The 24185-nt window shown below is 31.5% G+C and overlaps 1 protein-coding gene across 3 annotated transcripts in view; it reads left to right on the top strand.

Moving 5' to 3' along the window:
• The window catches only part of LOC127735188 (unconventional myosin-If-like), a 58024-nt gene that overhangs the window by 27159 nt on the left and 6680 nt on the right, over nucleotides 1-24185 (top strand). For 2 of the 3 annotated variants that reach the window (XM_052245307.1, XM_052245304.1), the window contains exons 12-28: nucleotides 1114-1281; nucleotides 2102-2275; nucleotides 3026-3106; nucleotides 6084-6169; nucleotides 6960-7041; nucleotides 8902-9008; nucleotides 9546-9644; nucleotides 10143-10287; nucleotides 11780-11894; nucleotides 14473-14642; nucleotides 15258-15317; nucleotides 15766-15851; nucleotides 16944-17093; nucleotides 18259-18413; nucleotides 20975-21115; nucleotides 21666-21680; nucleotides 23991-24129. In XM_052245307.1, coding sequence (XP_052101267.1) covers nucleotides 1114-1281; nucleotides 2102-2275; nucleotides 3026-3106; nucleotides 6084-6169; nucleotides 6960-7041; nucleotides 8902-9008; nucleotides 9546-9644; nucleotides 10143-10287; nucleotides 11780-11894; nucleotides 14473-14642; nucleotides 15258-15317; nucleotides 15766-15851; nucleotides 16944-17093; nucleotides 18259-18413; nucleotides 20975-21115; nucleotides 21666-21680; nucleotides 23991-24129 — 1973 coding nt within the window. The remainder of the gene's footprint in view (nucleotides 1-1113; nucleotides 1282-2101; nucleotides 2276-3025; nucleotides 3107-6083; nucleotides 6170-6959; nucleotides 7042-8901; nucleotides 9009-9545; nucleotides 9645-10142; nucleotides 10288-11779; nucleotides 11895-14472; nucleotides 14643-15257; nucleotides 15318-15765; nucleotides 15852-16943; nucleotides 17094-18258; nucleotides 18414-20974; nucleotides 21116-21665; nucleotides 21681-23990; nucleotides 24130-24185) is intronic. The other variant, XM_052245305.1, reaches the window with a different exon arrangement.

Below are 24185 nucleotides of genomic sequence, written 5' to 3'. Positions count from 1 at the left end.
TCAACTTCGTACTTTATTTGGCCTTTTTACTTTTTTGGGTTGACTGTCACTGATGAGTCTTTTGTAGACAAAACTGGCGTCTGGTGTACAAAATTTTAAAATTGGTATTTATGATGAGTTTATTGCTGACAACTATTTATGAATTCTTACAAATTTGATATAACTAGATTTAAAAAAAGTCTTAGGATATTGATGATGCCAAAATGAAAATATTTATCAGAAAAAACTGAACTGTCAGCATTAAGCACTTTTTGCATATTTGAAATATTGTGAGTTGTAGTAAATTATATGAAAATAGAGAAAAGGTCTATACATCAATGAGATAGCAACTAAATGAGACAAAAATGGTATTTGAGAATTTTTTTCTTCTGATGCTAAAATTTATTGAAAATTTTAAAGATATTGTGGTAATCTTGCAATGCTAAGGTACTCTATGGCTGAATGGTCAAGGTAAGTAATTATCGGCAATCTTTGATCCTACTGCCTAATATTTGTTAAGATCATGGACAGGACCTGGCACAGGACCTGATACTCGAAAATATTAGGAAATGATGTAAAGTATGAGTTTAGCATCATCAAGCAGTCATGTCCATCCTCATCAATTTATCAGTAAAATGCATTGCAACTACATTCATACAACCAAAAAACTATCACAACTTTTTGTACTCGTAAAAATAGTTTTACTAATTATTTTATTTTATTTTATATTCTCAACCAAAAAAAAAAACATATTGTTAAGACAAATTGCTGATTAAAAAAATAATGACATTTTATTGTTGATACTGACTTTATCAGCGGGCTCGCTTGTTATTCTTGCTGATAAAGTCAGTATCAAAATCAAAAATCCAGTTATTCTATATATTTCATAGCATTGGTTTTTTTTTAGTGCACACACCTTATGTTCATGGGATTAAGAATTAGTCAAGTTATTTCAAATACAAGTTGCTCTCAATTTATAAATATATGATTGGTAGTTTACCATTCAGTATTTGCCTCAAACAAGAAGATTGAATTTCACATTTTGCAACAATAAACAAGCAGTACAGAAATGCCGGGAAATTATTTTATTAAAATGAAATGATTTGATATGTAAATTAATTCTTTCATTTATAGTCTGTGAATCGTGCTATGATCAAAGACCATGATGAAATCAATATAGGAATCTTAGACATTTATGGTTTTGAAATATTTCAAAATAACGGATTTGAACAGTTTTGTATCAACTATGTGAATGAAAAACTACAGCAGATTTTTATAGAGTTGACTTTAAAGGCAGAGCAGGTAAATAAAATTACTTTATAATGAACCAGCTGAAGCCCACCTCCGGGTGCAGGATTTTCTCGCTGTGTTAAAGACCCATGGGTGACCTTGGGCTGTTTTGTGCTCTTTGGTTGGGTTGTTGTCTCTTTGACACATTCCCCGTTTCCATCCTAAATTTTATTTATAACCTTTGTTTGAGTTTGTGTGTTGCCTCGAAAAAGTTGCTGACCCAAGAATTAAGCATGCGGTTTCTGTTGGCAGTGTCTGTTGTGAAAAAAATTGTTAAAGTTTGTGATTAGGTCTGTTTATGAGGAATCACCAATGGTAAGTCATTAAAGTTTGTGATTAGGTCTGTTTATGAGGAATCACCAATGGTAAGTCAATGGTATTTTGCATGCAGTTTTACTAGCATTGGCACTGGATAATATTTGGCCTTGCCCCTTCAGTCATGTTCCATCAACTATTAAACTTAGGCATAGTGTGCACATGCACACAGGTATGTATGCAAGCATAATAGTTTTGTCATTATTTGCTCAAAAACCTTTTAAATTTAATTGTGTCTTGATATTATTTGGACAAACAAAATCATTTATTGATAAAATAATTAGTTACAAACCATTCAAACATGAAAGACAACTTAAAAAAAACAGATCAATGTCTGGTACTTGTTTACCAGTCAGGTGTACAGGTAAATCACAACTTCAAATTAGCCTGGTGTTAGGGAAAACTCAAAAAAGTCTGTCTACACTTTGATTTGTTAAGCTTAATCATATGAAATATTCTGCAGATGTTAAGAATTAGGCATATACTGAATATAAATTGTCTTATATTTTTCTTTCAGGAAGAATATGTCCAGGAAGGTATAAAATGGACACCTATAGATTACTTTAATAATAAAATTGTCTGTGATCTCATTGAATCAAAGAAAAATCCTACGGGTATCATGTGTATATTGGACGATGTGTGTGCAACCATGCATGCAGTATCCACCGGTGCTGATCAAACATTACTGCAGGTTTGTTTTATGTGTATATTGGACAGTGTATGTGCAGTCATGCATGATGTGTTTGTAAGATGAGGCTCAGGTTTACTTCATATGTAGGTTATGTTTATGAAACACCATACATATTGAGGTCCTGGTCAAACACAATAGGTCTGTATTTTGTGTATATTTGACAATGTGTGCAACTACATAAAAATGAGAAGATGCGGTATGGTTGCCAATGAGACAGCTCTCCACCAGAGTTCAAATTATGTGGATATAAACAATTATAGGTCATTGTATGGACTTCAACAATAAAAGAACCTCATACTGTAGAGTTTGCTCTAAAAGGCCCAGAATTGAAAAATGTGGAACAATTCAAACGTTCAAACTAACGGTCTAATTTATAACAATACAATTTACAAAAAAACAAATATTACAGACATGAATTAATGACAACCACTGAATAACAAGCACCTGACCTTGGACAGGCACATACAGAATGTGACGACGGGGGGTAAACATGTTTGCAAATGCAAAATAAAAATACTATTACTATTAATTGATCATAAAACTAACAATTTCTAATAAGATTTATATTTTAGATAATGGTTAAAATTCTCAATACACAAAATTTAATAAAGGACCATTAGAATATTTTTGTGAAGTGAATTTTTTCTTTAAGAAGATTTTTGGAATTCAATATAATAACTTAACATCTGATCTAGGAATGCAATTTTGTGAAATTAATTTTGTTTACGATAAAATTTGTATTTATTGTAGAAATTAAGTGCAGGAATAGGAGTTCATGACCACTACCAAGGAATTAGTGTTGGTTTTGTTATTCATCATTATGCTGGCAAGGTAGGCCATCAAATCCACACTTTATTTAGCATTGTTACCATCGTTAAAATATTTTGATAATATGTTCGTATAAACATGGAATTTATAAAAAATTTATTCTGTGTCTCATATACAATACATGTGTAATTTCACAGCTTTCTGATATTGAAAAATTTGACAAGCACCAGCTGTTAAAATTAAATATGTAACTGCCAGTCAGTCAAGATGTGGTTAAACATCATTGGCCTCCATAAATATATCTCTGGGGTTGATAAACCATTTTACCAACCTCATCAAAAGTTGGCATCCATGAATATCATATCCCTGGGGTTGATAATTATAGGTTTCATATTGAGTGAGAATTGGATATCGTTTGATATCAACTCTTGTTATTTGATATTAAAAATAATAATTAAAGAGCCTTTTGGGAGTTTATTATTATTATTTAAATTAAATAACGAGCATTGTTATCAAGCGATATCCAATTCTTACGAGTTGTTTAACCTATTTCTCTTATGGTCAACACACTCATTGTGTTAAATTCAAAATTCTGTGAATCTTTGATTTAGTCTTTTGCACATACATATCAGTATGATGTCATATATCCTGTTCTGGCATCAAACTTTAATATTAGACATTTTACAACTTTTTGAATGGAATAAAATTTGACAAAAAGAACATTTTTAGGTGAAAAGGATTAGTGTTTTGTATGTCATTGAGGAAATCACATATGTTTGTTGCCATGGACAAAATGTACATCGTCTGAACCTTTGAAAGTCATTAATAACCTAACAAATAGCGAATGGAATTATTGTCATATCGTCTCATGACTTGTTGCTGGATAAACCAATCAAATTAACACAGTATTTGTATCACTATTTCGTATCAAATTCTAATACAAGAAATATCTCTTCATGCAAGAAATAGATAACAGGCCACAACCATAAGAAAAATAATTTTTTCAACCTCATTGAAGGTCAATAATTGTATATTGTACAAAAATTATTTTTGCTATTGTTCATTGTTTTAAAATGGAAAAATGCTTTAAATAACCAATTTTAAATGATTTTATAAACATCTTATATTTCTGACTGGATAAGACCGAGATCAAATTATTATGTTTAGATTTTTATACGACCGCAAAAAATTTTTGCGGTCATATATTGGTATGACGTTGGCGTCGTCGTCGTCGTCGTCGTCGTCGTCTGGCGTCGTCCGGCGTCGTCCGAAGACACATTGGTTTTCGCACTCTAACTTTAGTTTAAGTGAATGGATCTCTATGAAATTTTACCATAAGGTACAATACCACAAAAGGAAGGTTGGGATTGATTTTGGGGGTTATGGTACCAACAGTTAAGGAATTAGGGGCCATAAAGGGGCCAAAAATAAGCATTTTTGTAACTTCCAGACATGACTTGTGTGTTAGTGTATGGATCTCTCTGACATTGTACCACAAGGTTCCATATCACACAGGGAATGCTGGGATTAATTTTGGGGGTAATTGCCTCAAAATATTAGGAATTAGGGGCCAAAAAAGGGGCAAAAAACAAGCATTTTTTTAGTTTCATGACAATAACTTGTGTGCAAGTGTATGGATCTTTCTGAAATTGTACTACAAGGTTCCATATCACAAAGGGAAAGCTGGAATTGAGTTTTGGGGGTAATTGCCCAAAACGTTTAGGAATAAGGGGCCAAAAAGGGGCCAAAAATAAGCATGTTTCTAGTTTCCAGACAATAACTTGTGTTCAGGTGTATGGATCTCTCTGAAATTGTACCACAAGGTTCCATATCACACAGGAAATGCTGGGATTGATTTTGGGGGTAATTGCCTCAAAATATTAGGAATTAGGGGCCCAAAAAGGGGCAAAAAACAAGCATTTTTCTAGTTTCAAGATAATAACTTGTGTGCAAGTGTATGGATCTTTCTGAAATTGTACTACAAGGTTCCATATCACAAAGGGAAAGCTGGAATTGAGTTTGGGGGTAATTGCCCAAAACGTTTAGGAATAAGGGGCCAAAAAGGGGCCAAAAATAAGCATTTTTCTAGTTTCCAGACAATAACTTGTGTTCAAGTGTATGGATCTCTCTGAAATTGTACTGCAAGGTACCATACCACAAAGGGAAGGCTGGGATTGAGTTTGGGGGTGATAAATCATAAGGGGGTTCAAAAAATTTGGGGGGGGGGGATTTTTTTTTTTTCTTTTTTTCCTTTTTTTTTTCTTTTAAAATTTTCCATTTTAAGTTGGTTATTTCTGTTTTATATTTAAAAGCAAATAATAATGATATGGTAGGAGATACACACCAAACAGGATGTGTAAATTATTATAAAATAAGTATTGTTCAATAGCAAGAAATTTTCAATTGCACAGTATTGCACAATTATTAAGTTTATGGGCCCAGATTTCAAGTTGGTCCAAATTGGGGTCCAAAATAAAACTTTGTTTGATTTCAACAAAAATTGAATATATGGGGTTCTTTGATATGCTGAATCTAACCATGTATTTAGATTTTTGATTTTTGAGCCCCATTATCAACTTTGTCCAAATTGAGGTCAAAAGGGTCCAAAATTAAACTTTGTTTGATTTCATCAAAAATTGAATTCTTGGGGTTCTTTGATATGCTGAATCTAACCATGTATTTAGATTTTGGATATTGGACCATAATAGTTGAATGTCCAATTTAAAATTTTTAAGTTCTAAGACCACATTCATTCTGTGTCAGAAACCTATGCTGTGTCAAATATTTAATCACAATCCAAATTTAGAGCTGTATCAAGCTTGAATGTTGTGTCCATACTTGCCCCAACTGTTCAGGGTTCGACCTCTGCGGTTGTATCAAGCTGCGCCCTGCGGAGCATTTTATTTTCTGTGTAATAGGTCTTTGAACTCTTAGACAAAATCATTGAATTAGAATATTGAGTATAATCCCTTATTTTAATCTGTTTGAAGTTAGTATTTTTTTTTACTTGTTCTTTCATTTGAATGAAAATATTTTATAGGTAACATATGAGGCAGATGGTTTTTGTGAGAGAAACAGAGATGTATTATTCAATGATATAATACAGCTAATGCAATCTAGCCAGTCGTAAGTTTTTGTTACTTTAAAGTTGTTTTGTTTGAAATTCAGTTTATTCTCGACTAAATAACAAATCATTGCAGCATATGTTTTTTGCTTCATTAGATTTTCATGATTGCAGTTTCAGAATGTGCAAGATGAATTTAACCAGTATTTTATGTAGTATTTTAAAAGGTCATGTTTTTTTTTTTAATAAGGTCAATTTTTGTGCATTTAACTCATCAGAAAAATGATAATTAACATCTTTCAGCTATTAACACATATTTCCTTTTTTCTTAAAACATTTATGAAATTGTTCAATTTAAGCAAACATTATTAATATCATTTCTAAATGGATAATTAAATACAGTTGTTTGTTAGTCAATAAAAGAAAACCATTTTATATATGTGAATAGGAATTGATGTCAACAACAAAACAATTTAAACAAAATATTTGCAACTTTTATTTTACTTACTAGGCATTGGTTCTGTGAAAAACTTCAATTAGGAATTGATGGCTTAATAAAAATGTGTCTCTGTGTCATGATATCTTCATATTAATAAAACTTGGTAATTATCTTAAGATCACTGATAGCAAACTATATTTATATTGTACAAATGATATGAACTAAACACAGGGATCTTCTAAATGCTTCATTTCTATTTTGAAAACAAAAAAAGGCTATTTTATTCTTGATTTCTTTTTTTTTTAATGACATTTGTACTTGAATGAATTGGTGGTGTAATTTCTTGTTTATAAACAGAATAATAAATTATCAACTTCATAAATTTTAGCTAAAACGACTTTATATGTTTTCAGAGACTTTTTAAGATCTTTATTCCCTGAAGATGTTTCAGGACAGACCAAAGGAAGACCATCAACAGCATCAGTAAAAATCAAAGTAAGTATTGTTAACTTCCCGCCACACTAAGACTTTTGTCTTAACTATTGTTCTAATAGATCTGTTAATGATAAGTAAACAATGACAATTGGTTAAAAAAATTATCTTCAAATCAAAACAGTAGAATTTCTGGGTCTGGAGGTCTATTTAATCGATGTAACACTGCTTGTGTTGATATAATTTTAACTACTGTAAATTCAGAAATTATTGCGTTCATTTATTATTGCGATTTTAGAAGAATGAACAAAAAATGAGAGTTCTATTATTATGATTTTAGGAAAAGCTAAATACAGATATATGCACCAGATATCAGAATGCGAGTTCTTATTATTATGATACTCAAGGATTAACTCAGGTTATTCACATTGATAAAAGCCTTTAATACAATAATTTCTGAATTTACAGTAATATATTTCTCATCACTGTAATGTCTTCGTCTTTTGAAATAAAAAGCTATGAAGAATATTAGAAGAGTATCAATTATTCCAATTTAGGGCCCTTGAAGTGTAACATGATATTCACATTAACAAATACTACACTATGATTTGATAGCGTAGTTACTAAATGAAATTAAATATATAGGGGTGTGAAAGTGTGTGAGTGTGTGTTTTTTAACCCGATTTTCAAAGTAAAAATCGGTTATTGATTTGGCAATGTATGGCGGGCAGGCGGACAGGTGGGCGGCTGCCAAACAGTGTCCGTTCATTTACATGAAAAACGCTTTGAAGAAATTTTTTCAAATTTAGATATGTTGTTTTCTGTGACTAAATGAAGGTCAGGTTCAATTTTCACGATTTTAGCTTTTCTCTTTAGTCAGTTATAGCCCTTTTCCAAGAATTCAATTTTTGATGAATTAATTCATTTCTGTACGAAGGGAAATAACTCATTTTTAAAAAAACATTGTATTAAAGATAAATTACATTTTGGATTTTTTTTTTCTTTTCTTTGGTAAATTGTTTGAACAATTTTGTGGTAGGTTTGTTTGTTATTCTGTATAAACTAATTGTCGGAGTGTGTGTTAATTTTAATTTTTACTTGATCCTGTTCCAGATTTGCAAATTCATTAGATAATAATCTATTTGTATTAAAGGATATATTTCATTACATTATTTTGTGTAGATAAAGTTGTAGAATTTCATAGATAAGTTGCAGATCTTTATTAGTTTGTTACAAATGAAAGAAAAAATATTGGGAACTATATATATATATATATATATAAAGTTTGATTACACTAAGTGTTTTTAAATGATTTTCACCTTTTATCAAGATAACACACCGTCTGGTAATTGTCAATCACCCAATTATAATTGTAGTGACAGATTTATTTGAAAACTATTAATAATATTAGATTATAATTTGAAAATAGATATAACATCATATCTAATTACATCATATCTAATTTTAGAGAACTATAGTTAAATCATATCAATTTTAGATTTACATTATTGGTTCATGGAAATAAAGTTATTTCCCTTTGAACAGAAATGGTTTAACTAAGAAGTATTTCATCAAAATTGAATTCTTGGGGTTCCTTGATATGCTGATTCTAGCAATGTACATAGAATTTGGATATTGGACCATAATAGGTAAATGTCCAATTTCAAATTTTTCAGTTCTTTGACCACATTTATTTTGTGTCACAAACCTATGCTGTATCAAATATTCAATCACAATCCAAATTCAGAGCTGTTTTAAGTTTAAATGTTGTTTCCATACTTGCTCAACTGTTCAGGGTTCGACCCCTGCAGGAAAATCCGGTTTGCTGTCTCTCTGACAGCCTCTTGTTTTTTTTTAATTTATTCAATAGCAGACAAAACAACCTTTTCAATATTACTATGTATTCATTGTATGCTATTGCAGACTCAGGCAAACAAACTTGTGGACACACTAATGAAGAGTACACCACATTACATTCGATGTATTAAACCCAATGAGACAAAGAAGGCCCATGATTTTGAAGAAAGCCGGTAAGAATGTGAATTATAAGACTTTAAATACTTGACTCACAAGACATATAAATTTATGATGTTTAATTTACACAATATGATAAAATTATGTATGTCAATTAGTCAAGAGAGATATCATAACCCTATAAAATTATAGTTACTCAAATTGGATGTTAAATGTCCATCACAGTATTCAAATTTGCTTCTGTGTTCCTACCACTTTTTGTTCTTTTCACTTTTTGGAGCATATTGATTTTTACATATGAAAGACTGTAGATTTATAATGATTTGTTGAGAAACATTCCAGGCAAAAGATCAAAAGTTTGCATAACATTCAGTGTTAAATATATAATGCATATTCAGGACAATATAGGAAAATTAACTGTTAATGTGACTGCACTTATAAAGTATGAAAAAGAGTGTGACCTGTTAGAGATATCATAATGTTATTTATATGCAAAAAAAGTTTCATGTGATATTAGAAATAGATTAAACCCTAAATTTTAGACGGTTTTGAAATGGAATCTTTAAACAATGATGTGATTTTCTTTCATGCAGAGTGAAGCATCAAGTAGAGTATTTAGGGTTAAAAGAAAACATTAGAGTCAGAAGAGCAGGATATGCATTTAGAAGAGAGTTTGAAAAATTCCTTAGAAGGTAAATCTTATATTTCATATTTTCAGTCATTATTTTACAGATTTTATGGTCTGCAGATTTATTGTCTGTTTGTACAAGTCAAATGACCTTGACCTCATTTTATAGATAGTAATTCGCATTAAGGTTAGATGATAAATATAATCTGTTTGGTCATTTATTAAATGGTATATAGGACTATCTGACATATATGACCTAACCTTAACCCCATTTTGTTACTTCAGTAATTCATGCAAGACAACACAATGCAAAGTAACTGCCATTGAGTGTGGAAGTCCTTTAGTTAGGCACACAAGTTAATAGGTCAAACATATAATGGCTTTGACATCAAATTCAGTCTTAAAGTCATTATGGAGCTGTAGCATTGCATTGAGTAAAATTTTATTGAATTATTTAGAGCATAAAAACAATAAAAGTGGTTTTAAAGATTTTGATACTTTGTGATCTATTTAAGTGTTAATCATCTGTACTTCTTTTAAAGTTATTAATATTTTATTGTAGATATGCAATTTTAACCCCTGAAACTTGGCCTAATTGGAGAGGTGATCCTAAACAGGGAATTCAACATTTAATGAATACTGTCAATATGGATAATGACCAATGGCAGCTAGGAAAAACCAAAGTCTTCGTTAAAAACCCAGAATCTGTAAGTTAAGATACCTCAAGTCTTTTTCAGGAATCTTTACCTAGGACTAAGACAGTTTCTCTCTTAATGCTATATTCTCAAAGGAGGCAATGATTTAATGCCAATTTGAAAACATGATCATTTCAAAGATAAATATCAATTTTCTAAGGAAATATTCTATTTAAGCTAGGTCAAAATACATGAACAGCTACATTGAGAATTAGAAAGAAGTTAATGGTTATCTAGTAAACATACATTGATATTATTGCTTGGGTATTTATTTTAGATAATGTTTGTACTAGATATTAATTCTTTAAAATGCTTTAAGGAAATAATCAAATATTGCATTTTTAAATACACTATTTATATGATAAAAAATAAATAAGATAACTATCATTATCTAATATGTATCATTCTTTAAAAATTGCTTGATCTTGAAATGTTAACTACCTGCTTAAATACAAGGCTAATTTTTTGAAGGGGAGAAAATTCAGTAGTATGTTAGAAAAACTGTGGCTGTTTTTATATATATATATATTGTAATTTTCATTTCTTATATTATGATTAAACTACAGTAACAACCATGGCACGTACAGTTACCATTTCCAAATTATCATTCAAATACATAAAAAATCATAATGGTAAGATTTAACCAGAAATTAGTAGAACATATCCAGAATTAGTTCCTGATGTAAAAATTTAAATTCCTGGTGTCATATTTGAAAAGAAATATGTGTTCAGATTTATTTTTGTTAAAAAAAAATCACAAATTATGAGAAATATCTTTCAGTGCAAATATTTCAAATAATTTTGATGTACAAAATGTATAGGTATAATATTCTATTCCAAATTGATTCCTGGAGTAAAAAATAACCATGAGTCGTCATTTTCAGATAACTGCTAATTTGCATAAAAAAATTCATAGTACTGCATTTATCAAAACTTGATATCTATTTACAAGATATCTTGAATTAATTTTTTGTCTAATTTTTTGTCTAACACAAAAATGTGCAAGATATAGGTTCGCTTGCTGTTCGGTGTGAGCCAAGGCTCCGTGTTGAAGACCGTACTTTGACCTTTAATGGTTTACTTTTATAAATTTTGACTTAGATGGAGAGTTGTCTCATTGGCACTCATACCACATCTTCTTATATCTAATTATAAAAAATTCAAAAATTATGATTTAAAATCTTATGATATATAAACATTGGATGCAAGGCAGCTAACAAGTAAATTTTAGTAATTCAAAGAAATATGTAGTAGTTTTTATGAGGGGATGACCGAGGGGTGTTCTTTACTCAAATCCTGTTTTTTTTATTTTTTCTCATTTCCCACCCTTTTTTCCTTATTTTTTCAAGATTCTACTTATTTTTATCCCTATATCCCACATTCCACACTTTTTACCCCCTAAATCCCACATTCCAAAAGCGTGTCATCTCCCCCTTTTATTTCACAGCTTATAGTAAAACTTTCTAATCTAACATGATAGTGGTATTTTGTGTGTCTGTTTTAGCTTTTCTTGTTGGAAGAAATGAGAGAAAGGAAGTTTGATAGCCATGCCAGAATTATTCAAAAATTCTGGAGAAAATACTTTGCCAGAAAACAGTATTTCAAACAAAGAGAAGAAGGTATTGTACATTTACTAGTAGAGTTATGATTGAATTAAGAATATAGTACCTTTTTGAAATTGATTTGATTTTTGATTTTTGGTGTTTTAACACCACTTTTAAGCACTGCTTTTGGGCTATTTCGTGGCGGCCAGTTTTTATTGGTGGAGGAAGCCGGAGTGCCCAGAGAAAACCACTGACCTTCGATAGGAAAACTGACAATCCTAGTCAAGATTGGAGTCGAGTGCACCCGCACGAGCGGGGTTCGAACTCACAACCTCAGTGTTGACTGGCTAGTGATTACAGTAGTAACTACTTAGACCACTCGGCCACCGAAGCCCCCACTTTTTTAAAAAGGTAAAACCCAAAACCTTAAGTTTAACAAAATATTTTCAAGAGTTCAAAGACGGATTCAATATTTTGACCTTTTTTTAAATCTATGTCAAACAAATTTTCAAAGCGCCTAGAAATTAAAAACCACCACAGAAAATTGTATAAAACTTATGATATTTTGTACAAATATAGACTGCAAGTTTGGTGTTGATATGAATGTGAAATGTAAGATGGTACTATAAAGAATCTAATGACCGGTTTCCAGGTTTTATCAAGTATCTTATAGAACATACACAGACATTATTATGGATACCTGGGCAAAAAATAAAATTTAACTTGTTTGATGTTGCCTACCTACCCAGAAAATTTTATGACACAAATTGTTTCAAATTTTTAGCCAAAGGGCCAAGTGAGCTTTTCTCATCACTTGGCGTCCGTAGTCCGTCATCCATCGTCGTCGTTAACTTTTTACATATTGAACTTCTTCTAGAGAACCACTGTATGGAATGAAACCAAACATGGCATGAATGTTCCTTATGAGGTGCTGACCAAGTGTTGTTACTTTGTAGCCGATCCATCATCCAAGATGGCTGCCAGCAGGGGACTTAGTTTAACATAGGACCCTATGGGAAATACATACAAATGTCTTCTTTTAGAAAACCACTGAATAGAATGGAACCAAACATGGCATGAATGTTCCTTATGAGGTGTTGACCAAGTGTTGTTACTTTGCAGTCGGTCCATCATCTAAGATGGCCGCCAGCGGGGGACTTAGTTTAACATAGGACCCTATGGGAAATACATGCAAATGTCTTCTTTTAGAGAACCACTGAATGGAATGGAACCAAACATGGCATGAATGTTCCTTATGAGGGGCTGACTAAGTGTTGTTTCTTTGCAGCCGATCCATCATCCAAGATGGCCGCTAGCGGGGGACTTAGTTTAACATAGGACCTTATGGGAAATACATACAAATGTCTTCTTTTAGAGAACCACTGAATTGAATGAAACCAAACATGGCATGAATGTTTCTTATGAGGTGCTGACCAAGTGTTGTTACTTTGCAGTCAGTCCATCATCCAAGATGGGCGCCAGGGGGGGGACTTAGTTTAACATAGGACCCTATGGGAAATACATACAAATGTCTTCTTTTAGAGTACCACTGAATGGAATGAAACCAAACTTGGCATGAATGTTCCTTATGAGGTGCTGACCAAGTTTTGCTACTTTGTTGCCGATTTACTGTTCAAGATGGCCACCAGGATAGTTTATTAAATAACGGGACCAATATTAAACCAAATTTGGCCTCAATCATTATTTGGGTATCTGTTATGATTTTTATCTATCTTTACATGATTTCTAAAACCAAAGTAGAGTCAGGTGAGCGACACAGGCTCTTGAGAGCCTCTAGTTTATGCCCACGCTGTCTCCATCCGTCCGTCCCATTTTTGTTGCAAAGCTTGAGTGTGGGCATTCGTGTCCTCAGACAAATTTTTCTTTTATTAGTCCCCTACCAACGAAGTTGAAGGGGACTTTAGGTTTGCACTCTGTCCGTCTGTCTGTCTGTCTGTTCATCTGTCAGTCTGGCAAATCAGTTTTCCACTCTTTTTTTCTTTGTGCTTGAAGATATTGATTTAATATTTGGTATATAGTTTTATCATGACAAGTTACAGATCAGGTTCGTATTTTGTTCCAGTCTGATGATTTTTTGCAGAGTTATGGTCCTTGGACTTAGAAGATTCACTCAAATAATCAGTTTTCCACACTTTTTTTCGTCATCCTTGATGATATTGACTTGAAATTTGTTATATAGTTTACACCATGCAAAGTTATAGATAAAGTTAGCATTTTGTTCCAGTACAATGAATTCTTAACCGGTAGGGGACTATGTATTGCCATGCAATACTCTCAGAATGCTTGTTTTAAAAAAATTTGTCCTGCTCTAATGTCGTTTTCTTGTCTAAACCATGCAGTGTATGTTGTTGGCCAAAAAAAATAATCCCTACCTACCTACCCAACCCTACAATGCATGGGTAGGCAACTTCAAACAAAAAAAGATTTTTTTTAAGGGTGGCCCTGTGTTCTAGCAAGAATCTGAGCGAGGGAAGAGGTACCTAATCCAATAACAGATGCACTTTTATATTACATTGTCAAATATGAGAAGGGCCTCTTTATCTGTATTCTATACCCAGGCATAACTTTGTATTATATAACAGTAAATTTTGGTTTAATAATTTTTTTAATTAACATTTTTTTAATATTACAGCATCAAATATTCTTCTCAATAGAAAAGAGAGAAGGAGGTTCAGTTTGAACAGGAACTTTGTTGGGGATTACATTGGATTGGATGATCATCCTGCATTACGAGCTCTAGTCGGCAAACGAGAAAGGATAGATTTCGCTGAAACAGTATTGAAATATGATAGACGATTTAAGGTAATATTTATATGTTATTTTTTTATACTTTTTTTTAAGACAACTATAGTAAAAAGATATAATTTAGTATGAAAAAATTTTCATATGACAAATGTTTTTTTCTCAACTAAAGATGACTTTTAAAGAAGTAGAATAGAAGTGGAAGGTGTCCTTGAAATAATGAATAGTATTGTTAGTTTTATTAGTTTTGCTATATTCTTTTTCTTATATAAATTCTATATTTCATCTTTATTCTACAGGTCTTCAATTTATGAATATAATTTATTTTTAACCGGTTGCCAAAAAAAAAAGTATAAATTCTTTATTTGAGCTGTGTCGGATAGAAATCGACCTTATGCAAGTGCAGGTATACATGTACATGTATAAGACTTTGGTTAATTTTGGAACATTCAAATACGAGATTAAAGATGAATTTTACTCTGTTTTGTAGGGCTTTTATAACAATTCAATTTTCAAACAGTTACAGACTTTCTGTGGAGATTTTTTCAAACAGGAATAGATTAACAGATTTAGTGATATTCATTTGCATCAGGTCAATTTCTATCTGACACAGCACATTTCATGTGTTTGTTTATTCTTCCAGTCTTTAATTTATGAATATATATTTTTTAACAGGTTGCCAAAAGGGACCTGTTGTTGACACCCAAGTACATGTATTTAATAGGCAGGGAAGTGGTATGTGTTATTCTTTAGGCTTCAATTAGCAATCGCAGTATATCTGAATTACTCTATTGATAAATTTTTTAAATTATACAAGAAAACACACTAAAAATAGAGTTTGGGTGAATTTCTCAAGTCATACTGGAAAACTTGAACTGATAATATATCCTTGATTTTCTGATCTCTGTTAAGTTTTCTTTTAACATGATACAATATCTAAAGAAAAACTTTGTATAACTAAATTAGGTATTAGGTTAATGCATAAATGTGTGAATAGTGTAATTTTTTTAGTTTTCAGATTTAAGAGAACAAAGCCATTGTCTTTGAACTTTGAAATATTTTACAGAACAGAAGAATTTTTTAGAAAGGATATCTATTACAATGAATACAAAATTGAGTACTATTTATTCTATTATTGATAAGAACTTTATATGTGTATACAACATGGATCATATTTTGACAGATAAAAAAGGGACCAGATAAAGGAAGGATGATTGAAGTGGTTAAAAGAAAGATTGCAATAGGTGATATCAGACAGGTTTGTTTAAGGTAATACATGTTTTTATGCCCCTGCCATAGGCAATGGGGGCATTAATGTTACCCTTGACCTTCCGTCCGTCCTTCCATCCATCCCATGTTCATTTCCACAATCTAAGTTTTCCTCATCCAAATTTTATGAATATCAAAAACAGTGCTAAGAACCAAAACTCACAGACAGAGTTTGAATTTGGGCAGTGAGTCACTTACCGTTCTAGAGTAATGCCCCTTTATATCATGGAAAATTGCAAATTTTTCAGTTTTCGCACTCTATATTAAGTTTAACTCATCAAAATGTTATGAAGCTTATACACAATTTTAAGAACCACAACACACAGACAGAGATTGAATTTGGGTAGTGAGTCATGTACCGTTCTTGAGTTATAATTGTTTATACAGTTTCCGCACTCTAACTTAAGTTTGTCTCATTCATGTCCTCAAGACATATTCTTTTTTTGTTTATTAAAAAGTTATACTTTTCAAATTAACTTAAAATTCTCTTGTATTATGACTTTCCTGACAATACTATTCCCTAATTTGTAAAATTACTCATAAAAAAATAAAAGAAATCAAACGACAATTTGATTAGGATATATGATGATTGAACACTATTGAGCTTTTTTTGATACAGCCGATTTCAATGAGTGTGTAGCTAAAGGTAATATCTTTGGTTAGCTTGCTTGCTAGCTGAACCGTGAAGTCATTGTTATGTTAGGTAAACTACCCTCCTTTAATAGTAGACTAGTCCGACAGATGACCAATTTATCTGTCTGTAGGACTAGGCTACTTCAATCGGAGGGTAGAATACCTTACCTAACAATGACTTCACGGTTCAGCTAGCAAGCAAGCTAACCAAAGATATTACCTTTAGCTACACACTCATTGAAATCGGCTGTAAAATACATAATCATTGAATGTTTGAATAAATGTTCTTGATATTGTCAGACAATGTCAGCTTAATGTTATTTATGTTATACAATTTTCTTTGATGTCATTTTGTATAAAATTTCAAGGAAAATGACAATAAATCAATCCCCTCTTACTTGTATACAACCAACATTCCCATAAAACTAAAGTAAACATTGAATCATATTTATTTTTCAGTCCGCTCCAGGATGATATGATGGTCCTACACATAAACAATGAATACAGTAGTATGCTAGAGTCCATGTTCAAAACTGAATTTTTAGCAACATTGAATAAACGGTTGAAAGAAACTGTGAACAGAGAAATCAGCATTAATTTTTCCGATGCGTAAGTTTGTAGAATTCAGTATTGCGTTTTCTTATGTGTTAGTTGTCTGTAGAATAAGCAATTGAATTGTTTATGAGTAAATTTGTCTTTAGACTTCAGCACTGTGTAAGTTTGTCTGTAGATAAAAGATTTACAATAGATTTATTGCTATAATTCACCTCAGAAGGTGAAAGGACAACATGTTTTTTTATTATACTCCCACTTTAGGAGTACTGGCTGTATTGCAATCACCATGTCTGTCTATTTGTCTGTTCATTCATTCGTCCAACAAATATTTTCGTCACACTATTCTCAGGAACTACTGAACAGAATGACTTCTAATTTGGTAAAGAATTTCATAAATCAATACAGTGGCCAATGATCAGAAGTTCTGAAGATCATTATTGAATTGAGTAAACAGATTTAATCCTTTTGTTAACTTTAGAATCATAAAGTCTGGGTGCAATACATGCCTTATTTATGCCAAATATTTATCTGTGCTTTTGATTTAGTATTTACATTTATTATAAAAAAGAGATGTTTATGCTCTTGGTATTTTTAACTCATAGCTATACAAATTTTGTTTTATTTTGGAGAAACAGTAAATTTATGCCATCTTTTGACCTTAAAATCTTTGTAATTGTCCTAATGTATCATATGAAAGATCATATACTGTAAGTTAAGAAATTAATGTGTTCATTTATTATTGGGATTTTTGAAGAATGGACAAAAATTACGAGATTAATTAGTGCGATTTCAGGAAAATCTGCATACGGATATATGCGTCAGATATCGAAATGCGAGTTCCTATTATTGTGATACTCACCCTGTCACAATATTCGCATTTAATTAAAAAACCTCTCAATAATTTCTAAATTTACAGTTGTTAAGATTTTTCACATAACACTCAGTTACATATGTATTTTAACCCTAAACTTGCATGTTTTTGGTATACATGTAAATCTTTTTTTTGCACCAAATAGCCCTTATTTTTGTCCACTGTCACAGCACAGCAAAGTGGTGGACATAACAATAGTCTTAATCCTTCTGTAACACTTTGTGAACATTATTCCTTTTAGACTGTTTTTATAGAAGCAAATGTATTTTTTTTATAGGAGCAAGTTGGAACAGTCTAACATTTGATGAAGATATGAAATATATATAATATGGTTTTCACTTTTTACAGGATTGAGTTTCCTGTGAAGAAGGAAGGTTGGGGAGGAGGAGGCAATCGAGTTCTTAAGTTTGTCAAACTTAACCAGGTTCAGGATGTAGCTACACTAAAACCTTCAGGGAAAACATTGACTGTCAGCATTGGTCCTGGATTACCTAAAGATTCAAGTATGTTATCATTTTAAGTTGTTGTTCATTTAAGAATCATGCAAAACCAAAATTTTGTGATACACTTCATGAATAGCTACAAATGTTTTATTTTTGTCAATCAGTTGCAATGTTAATGTAGATGAATTGAATGAGTAATATTTTCCATTTACTGCCTTTAATACCAGAAAAGATAATTAGCATACATTTTACAATATTATTGAAGTTATCTCCCTCAACATAAGTTTTATAATGCATTCTATAGAATTTATATTTCACCTTGTATGGGTCCATATAAAAAATTATACACGAATTTCAACATTCTTTTGAATTCTTAAAAAAGAATTCATTTGTAGGCTTTCCACCTTTGAATCACATTTTGCATGATTCTTTAAGTGTGTAATACATTGGTAATATCTTTGACAGGTTAAACCAAAAAGTTTGTATTTTGTTTTTCCTCTGCTTGGCATTGATTATAAGCATTTAGAAATATGGACAAGGATCAGATTGTTGTAAGAATTCTACTTCATATATAATCTAATATTTTGATGATATCATCTTCTGTGTAAGTTTTTGAGATTTATGCACTTTCTTCCATTGATTTGGCATAATCTCAATGTGAACTTGGTGGATAAATGTCTCATTGGTAATCAAACCTCTCCTTGTTATTTCATATTGTTCAGAAAATCCAAATCCAAAGTTGTTCAGTAAAAGCAAGATGTGTTATCCATTGTTTTCTCCGGAGTGTTTTTCTCGCATTTTGAGATGCAACAAATATGACACAATGACATGGTTTCAACTGTAATACCTGGTACAGTCCTTGGTCAGGATTTGTTTAGGAATTTTGTTTAAACTGGTGGTGGATCATGGTAGAATGCTTGCCTTTAGTACTGGAGGTCATTGGTTCCATCCTTGGCCAGGTCAAACCAAAGATTTGAAAATTGTAATTTGCTGCTCATCAACTAAGCCTATACCATTAAGGAGTAAAAGCAAAAACTGGTTAGCTTAGAGTTAAAATATTGTGTCCTGATAGGATGACATGTCATCCTGTGGACTGTAGCCTTGTGAACCAGCAAAATTAAAATCCTACTCTTGATAAAAAACAGGGATCATATAAATCATATCACATCAGCATGTTCTTGTCTTGAAATCAATCCAAATATCCATCAATCCATGGATTTATCATTTCAGAAAAATTTGGTTATTCATTGACGTGGAGTAAACACTGCATTTTTTATGCATTTTTATGCCCCCTGCCGTAGCGGAGGGGGCATTAAGTTTTACCCTTGTCCGTCCGTACGTCCCAAAGTTGGTTTCCGTTCTCTAACTTTAGTTTGCCTCAACAAAATGTTATGAAACTTATACAAAATGCTTATTACCACAAAACACAGATCAAGTTTGAATTTTGGTGGCGTCACTTTAACCATTCTAGAGTTATGCCCGTTTACAAATGGAAAAATTGCTGAATTTTTCGTTTCTGTTCTCTAACTTAAGTTAGCCTCAACCAAATGTTATGAAATTTATACACAATGCTTAATACCACAAAACACAGATCAAGTTTGAATTTTGGTGGTGTCACTTTTACTGTTCTAAAATTATGCCCCTTTACAAATGGAAAAAATGCTGAATTTTTCCTTTCCGTTCTCTAACTTAAGTTTGCCTCAACCAAATGTTATGAAACTTATACACAATACTTATTGCCACAAAACTCAGATCAAATACAAATTTTAGTAGTGTCACTTTTACTGTTCTTCAGTTATGTCCCTTTATAACTTTATATGATATGCAAGCGGGGGCATCATCTGTGTCCCATGGACACACTCCCCATTTATTTATCCTTGATATGATTGAAACTACCTATGATTTACCTATGCATTCATTTTAAAAGTGTTATGGTTAGAATAAAAGGAGATATGGGGTATATGAGGTAATGAAACAGCATCCTAGCAACACAAAAAAATATATACTGACTTCGGTTAGATTGATTGTTGGTGTTTAACACCACTTCTAGCACTACATTGTGGTGGACAGAATTTGTTGTTAGAGGAAACCAGAGTGCTAGGAGAAAACCACTGACCTTTGGGTTGAAAACTGGCAATTCTTATTATAAGAATTGGAGTCGAACACAACTGCCACATGCAGAGTTCGAAATCACAACCTTAGTGTTGACAGGCTGGTGATACAGTGTATGAACTACTTAGACCACTTGGCCATCAAGGCCCCAATTTCAGTTAGACAATGAAGCAGTGATATAAATGTAACACAATGGAGACAATGAAGCAGTGATATAAATGTAACACAATGGAGACAATGAAGCAGTGATATAAATGTAACACAATGGAGACAATGAAGCAGTGATATAAATGTAACACAATGGAAGTCTGTATAATTTACTTATTCAAGATTGAATTGTTCAACAGTGAGAATGGGATGTTCTTGTCTTAGTGGCATGAAATTAAAGGACATTGTACATAATGCAGAATAAATCACCACTTGAACAATATTTTAGTTACAAACTTGTGTGTGCTGACAGTTTTGATTATATGTATTTGATTCAAATTAGTATTTTTTCATAACAATAGGACCAGGCATGAAGAAAATGGCAGTATCCAATGGTTCAATGAATCGTAGAAACCGTATGTCGCAAAGAGGACCTCCATCACGTCCGGCTCCTACAGGTCCACCTCCTTCACAAGGTGCACCACCCATACCTACATCAAGCAGTAAGTATTTCAGATCTAAGCTACAGTGGATATTAATATATAAATAAAAGTTTTTGTTATATCATCATTCAAAATATATAGATAAAGCTAAGTACTCATCCAAGTACAAAAGAATGCCTGTATAAGATCCGTTTTTGAGGCTTCATTTATAATTCTGATTCATTCTTCACAGACCATATTTACGTTAGTGTACAATTTCGAGATAATATTTTTATATAGATATTAGCAAAATTTCCCACTTTAGTCAATAGAATGGTGATTTTTCAAGAAGGTTTGTTCTGAAAAATAGTCAAGTGATAGTTAATTTTTTTTTTTTTTTTTTTTTTTTGAACATTTCTTTCAAGAAAGATCAGAATTATAGATAAAGCCCTAGTAAGGTTTGGCCCTAGAAATGTGAAATTTAAACTCCATAAATATAAACAGCTTGACAGTATATCTTATTCTTTAAATAGTGCTAGACTTCTTTTGCTTCATTGGTGCGAGATACAAAAGTTGATGTGATTTAAACGTTTCTGTTTGAAATGTTTTAATATCTAGTTTTATTTGTTAGGGCCAACAGGACGAGGTAAACAATAATTGTTTTGTTGCTTTTAATATATAAAAGCTGGTATATATGGACTGCATCAAATGTGGAAAGAATTTAAAAATATATGATTTTGATTATCTCCATATTGGCCAAGTTTATGCAAAAGATGGGGTTCTTTGAAAGTTTTGATACTATAATGTCATTTTGAAATATGGCATGGACTAGATTTCCCTTTTTTACAAAGAAATGAGCCTAAAATTATAAAATACTATAATTTCTGGGTGTTTTTTTTTCCCCCTTTTATATGAAATGTGATAGCTCAACAGCTTAAACTGTATAGTGTGTTCCAATTATCCTTAATTCTCTTGACTTAAGTTAAATCAAATATTTAAAGTCTATAGATAATTTCCTAATGTTTTGATATGATTCTTTCCACTTGAGCTTAGTATTGTGATGCATGTCTCCACACTGTGTTAGTTAGCATCAACCACATTGCAATATACATTTCACAAAGATGGTGAATAGTACAATATAAATAGCTTGTTTGTTAGTGCTTGCTTTATTATTACTGAATTTTTCCGATGCACTGAAGTGAATTTGTGGAATGTTGAATTTTTTATTTATCCTTAATTCTAAACTGCAAACCACTTTATGTGGTACATGCAACAATCTATTTGGATAATACCCTGAGTTTTTTAAAAAAATGTTCCATTGGAACTGACTTAGCCAAATTTTCGTGTAAGAGGCTTTGGTGCTTTGTATCACATGGTATTGGCTTCCATAATATTAATTGGCTAATTGTGCTTGATAGCTAAAGTTTGAAATGCTGATGATAATAAAAAGCAAAATAGGTTTAACCATATTAAATAAGTGCATCAAAATTAATTATAGAATGTATTACTTGCTAAATGCTTTTGCAATGTTCAAAAGATAGACAGATATCTTTAATGTATTATTTGGCTTCAGATAAGATGGCTCTTCATTTCTTAAATTCTCCTACAAACAAAGTTTTTGGAGTATATAGTGTGTCCATGTGCTTTGTATGCACAACTCCAAACTCGCTGGATGGATATTGATGAAACTATACACAGTTGTAGAACAATACCTAAGGATGTGCAAAAAGGAATATAATTTTAGTTCTACATTTTGAAGGGGAGATAATAGAACTTACTTGCATAAGTAATATAATGTGGAGGATGGTATATCCTATTGTAGGTTCATTCCTGTTCTAGTTTCAACTATGTTTGATTCAAACTCAACTGATTAGATAACACAGTTTTGATTTAATTTAAAAGAAACCATTAGTTCTATAAATTCTTTAACAATATTAACAAATATGAAATTACAATGTATAGCTTTAACTAAGGCTTCAACAAATAATTATGGCATATCAGAAATGTTCTTGACTGAATTCTGAAATTTCTTGAATAAAATTTGAAAGAAAATTTTATTCCACTGTCTAATGTTTTTTGTGAGTTTTACGCTGTTTTTGTCTCACCTAAACAAAATTGATAAGGCGAGACTTAGGTGTGCTGTTTCAGGTGTCTGTGTGGACAGGAGCATCAACAATTTTCAAAGTTTGTGGTTAATAGGTCAGTTTAAATGGAATCACTAATGGAACAATAATATTTGGTATACAATTGCTTAGAATTGGCACATCTCAATGTTTTCTTTTTCACAATAACAATGGATGTAAGGTTTATGTTCCAAAGATGCAAAGACCCAGTTTTAGTTGATTCTAAACTTTTCATCTTTTGTATCATAAGTGCAGTTTGATGCAGACTTTTTCTAAATTCCTTATTAAGATCCCTGCGAGCATTTTTCCATCAGATTTGATAGATATTTTGATTTACATGGCAAAAGGTCATAAAGTCACTTTAGTGCCTGGTACATAATTTTTGTTAGTTTAAGTCAAATTGGAATGTGAATTGTTTCATTGATATCTTCTGAAGCAGGAATGAGTTTCACAAAAATTCTTACGACTAAAATTGATCGTAAGTCTTACACAATTCAGTATACTTATGATCAACATTAGTCGTAAGATTTTTTGTGAAACTTGTTCAAGAGCTTTAAAAAAAGTAGTTTCCACATTGCTGTATTATGCTGCACTAAATGTAATTAATTTTTTATCAATATTGAATTTTCAGGTAAAATGGTTGATGCTCAAACCATAAAATATCCTAGAAATTAAAACAAAATAAATTTAATAAATGATTTTCTTATCTGCATTAGATAATGATATATTTAGATATATGCTGACTTGCTGGCCAAATGTTGTATCAGAAACAATCAAAAGAATGACAAATTTCTTTTTCATAGCCTTATAAAAATTACATTTTCCAATAACAGGTGGACAAAGAAGATCAAAAAGATTTAGTGAAAATGCCCCATCACATCCTATACCAAAGTTAGGCAATGTTGGTCGTAAGAATAGCAAGACAGGATTGAACACAGACTTCCTAAAAACACCAGAATCTGGCATGGCTGGGTATGTAATAATACAGTTTTATTTATAAATGAATATCTTATACTTACGTTGCTGTC

This window comes from Mytilus californianus, unplaced genomic scaffold (assembly GCF_021869535.1).
Source record: "Mytilus californianus isolate M0D057914Y unplaced genomic scaffold, xbMytCali1.0.p SCAF_3, whole genome shotgun sequence".
NCBI lineage: Eukaryota > Metazoa > Mollusca > Bivalvia > Mytilida > Mytilidae > Mytilus > Mytilus californianus.
Note: the sequence above shows the minus strand (reverse complement) of the source record. Positions and strands in the feature narration are given on the sequence as shown.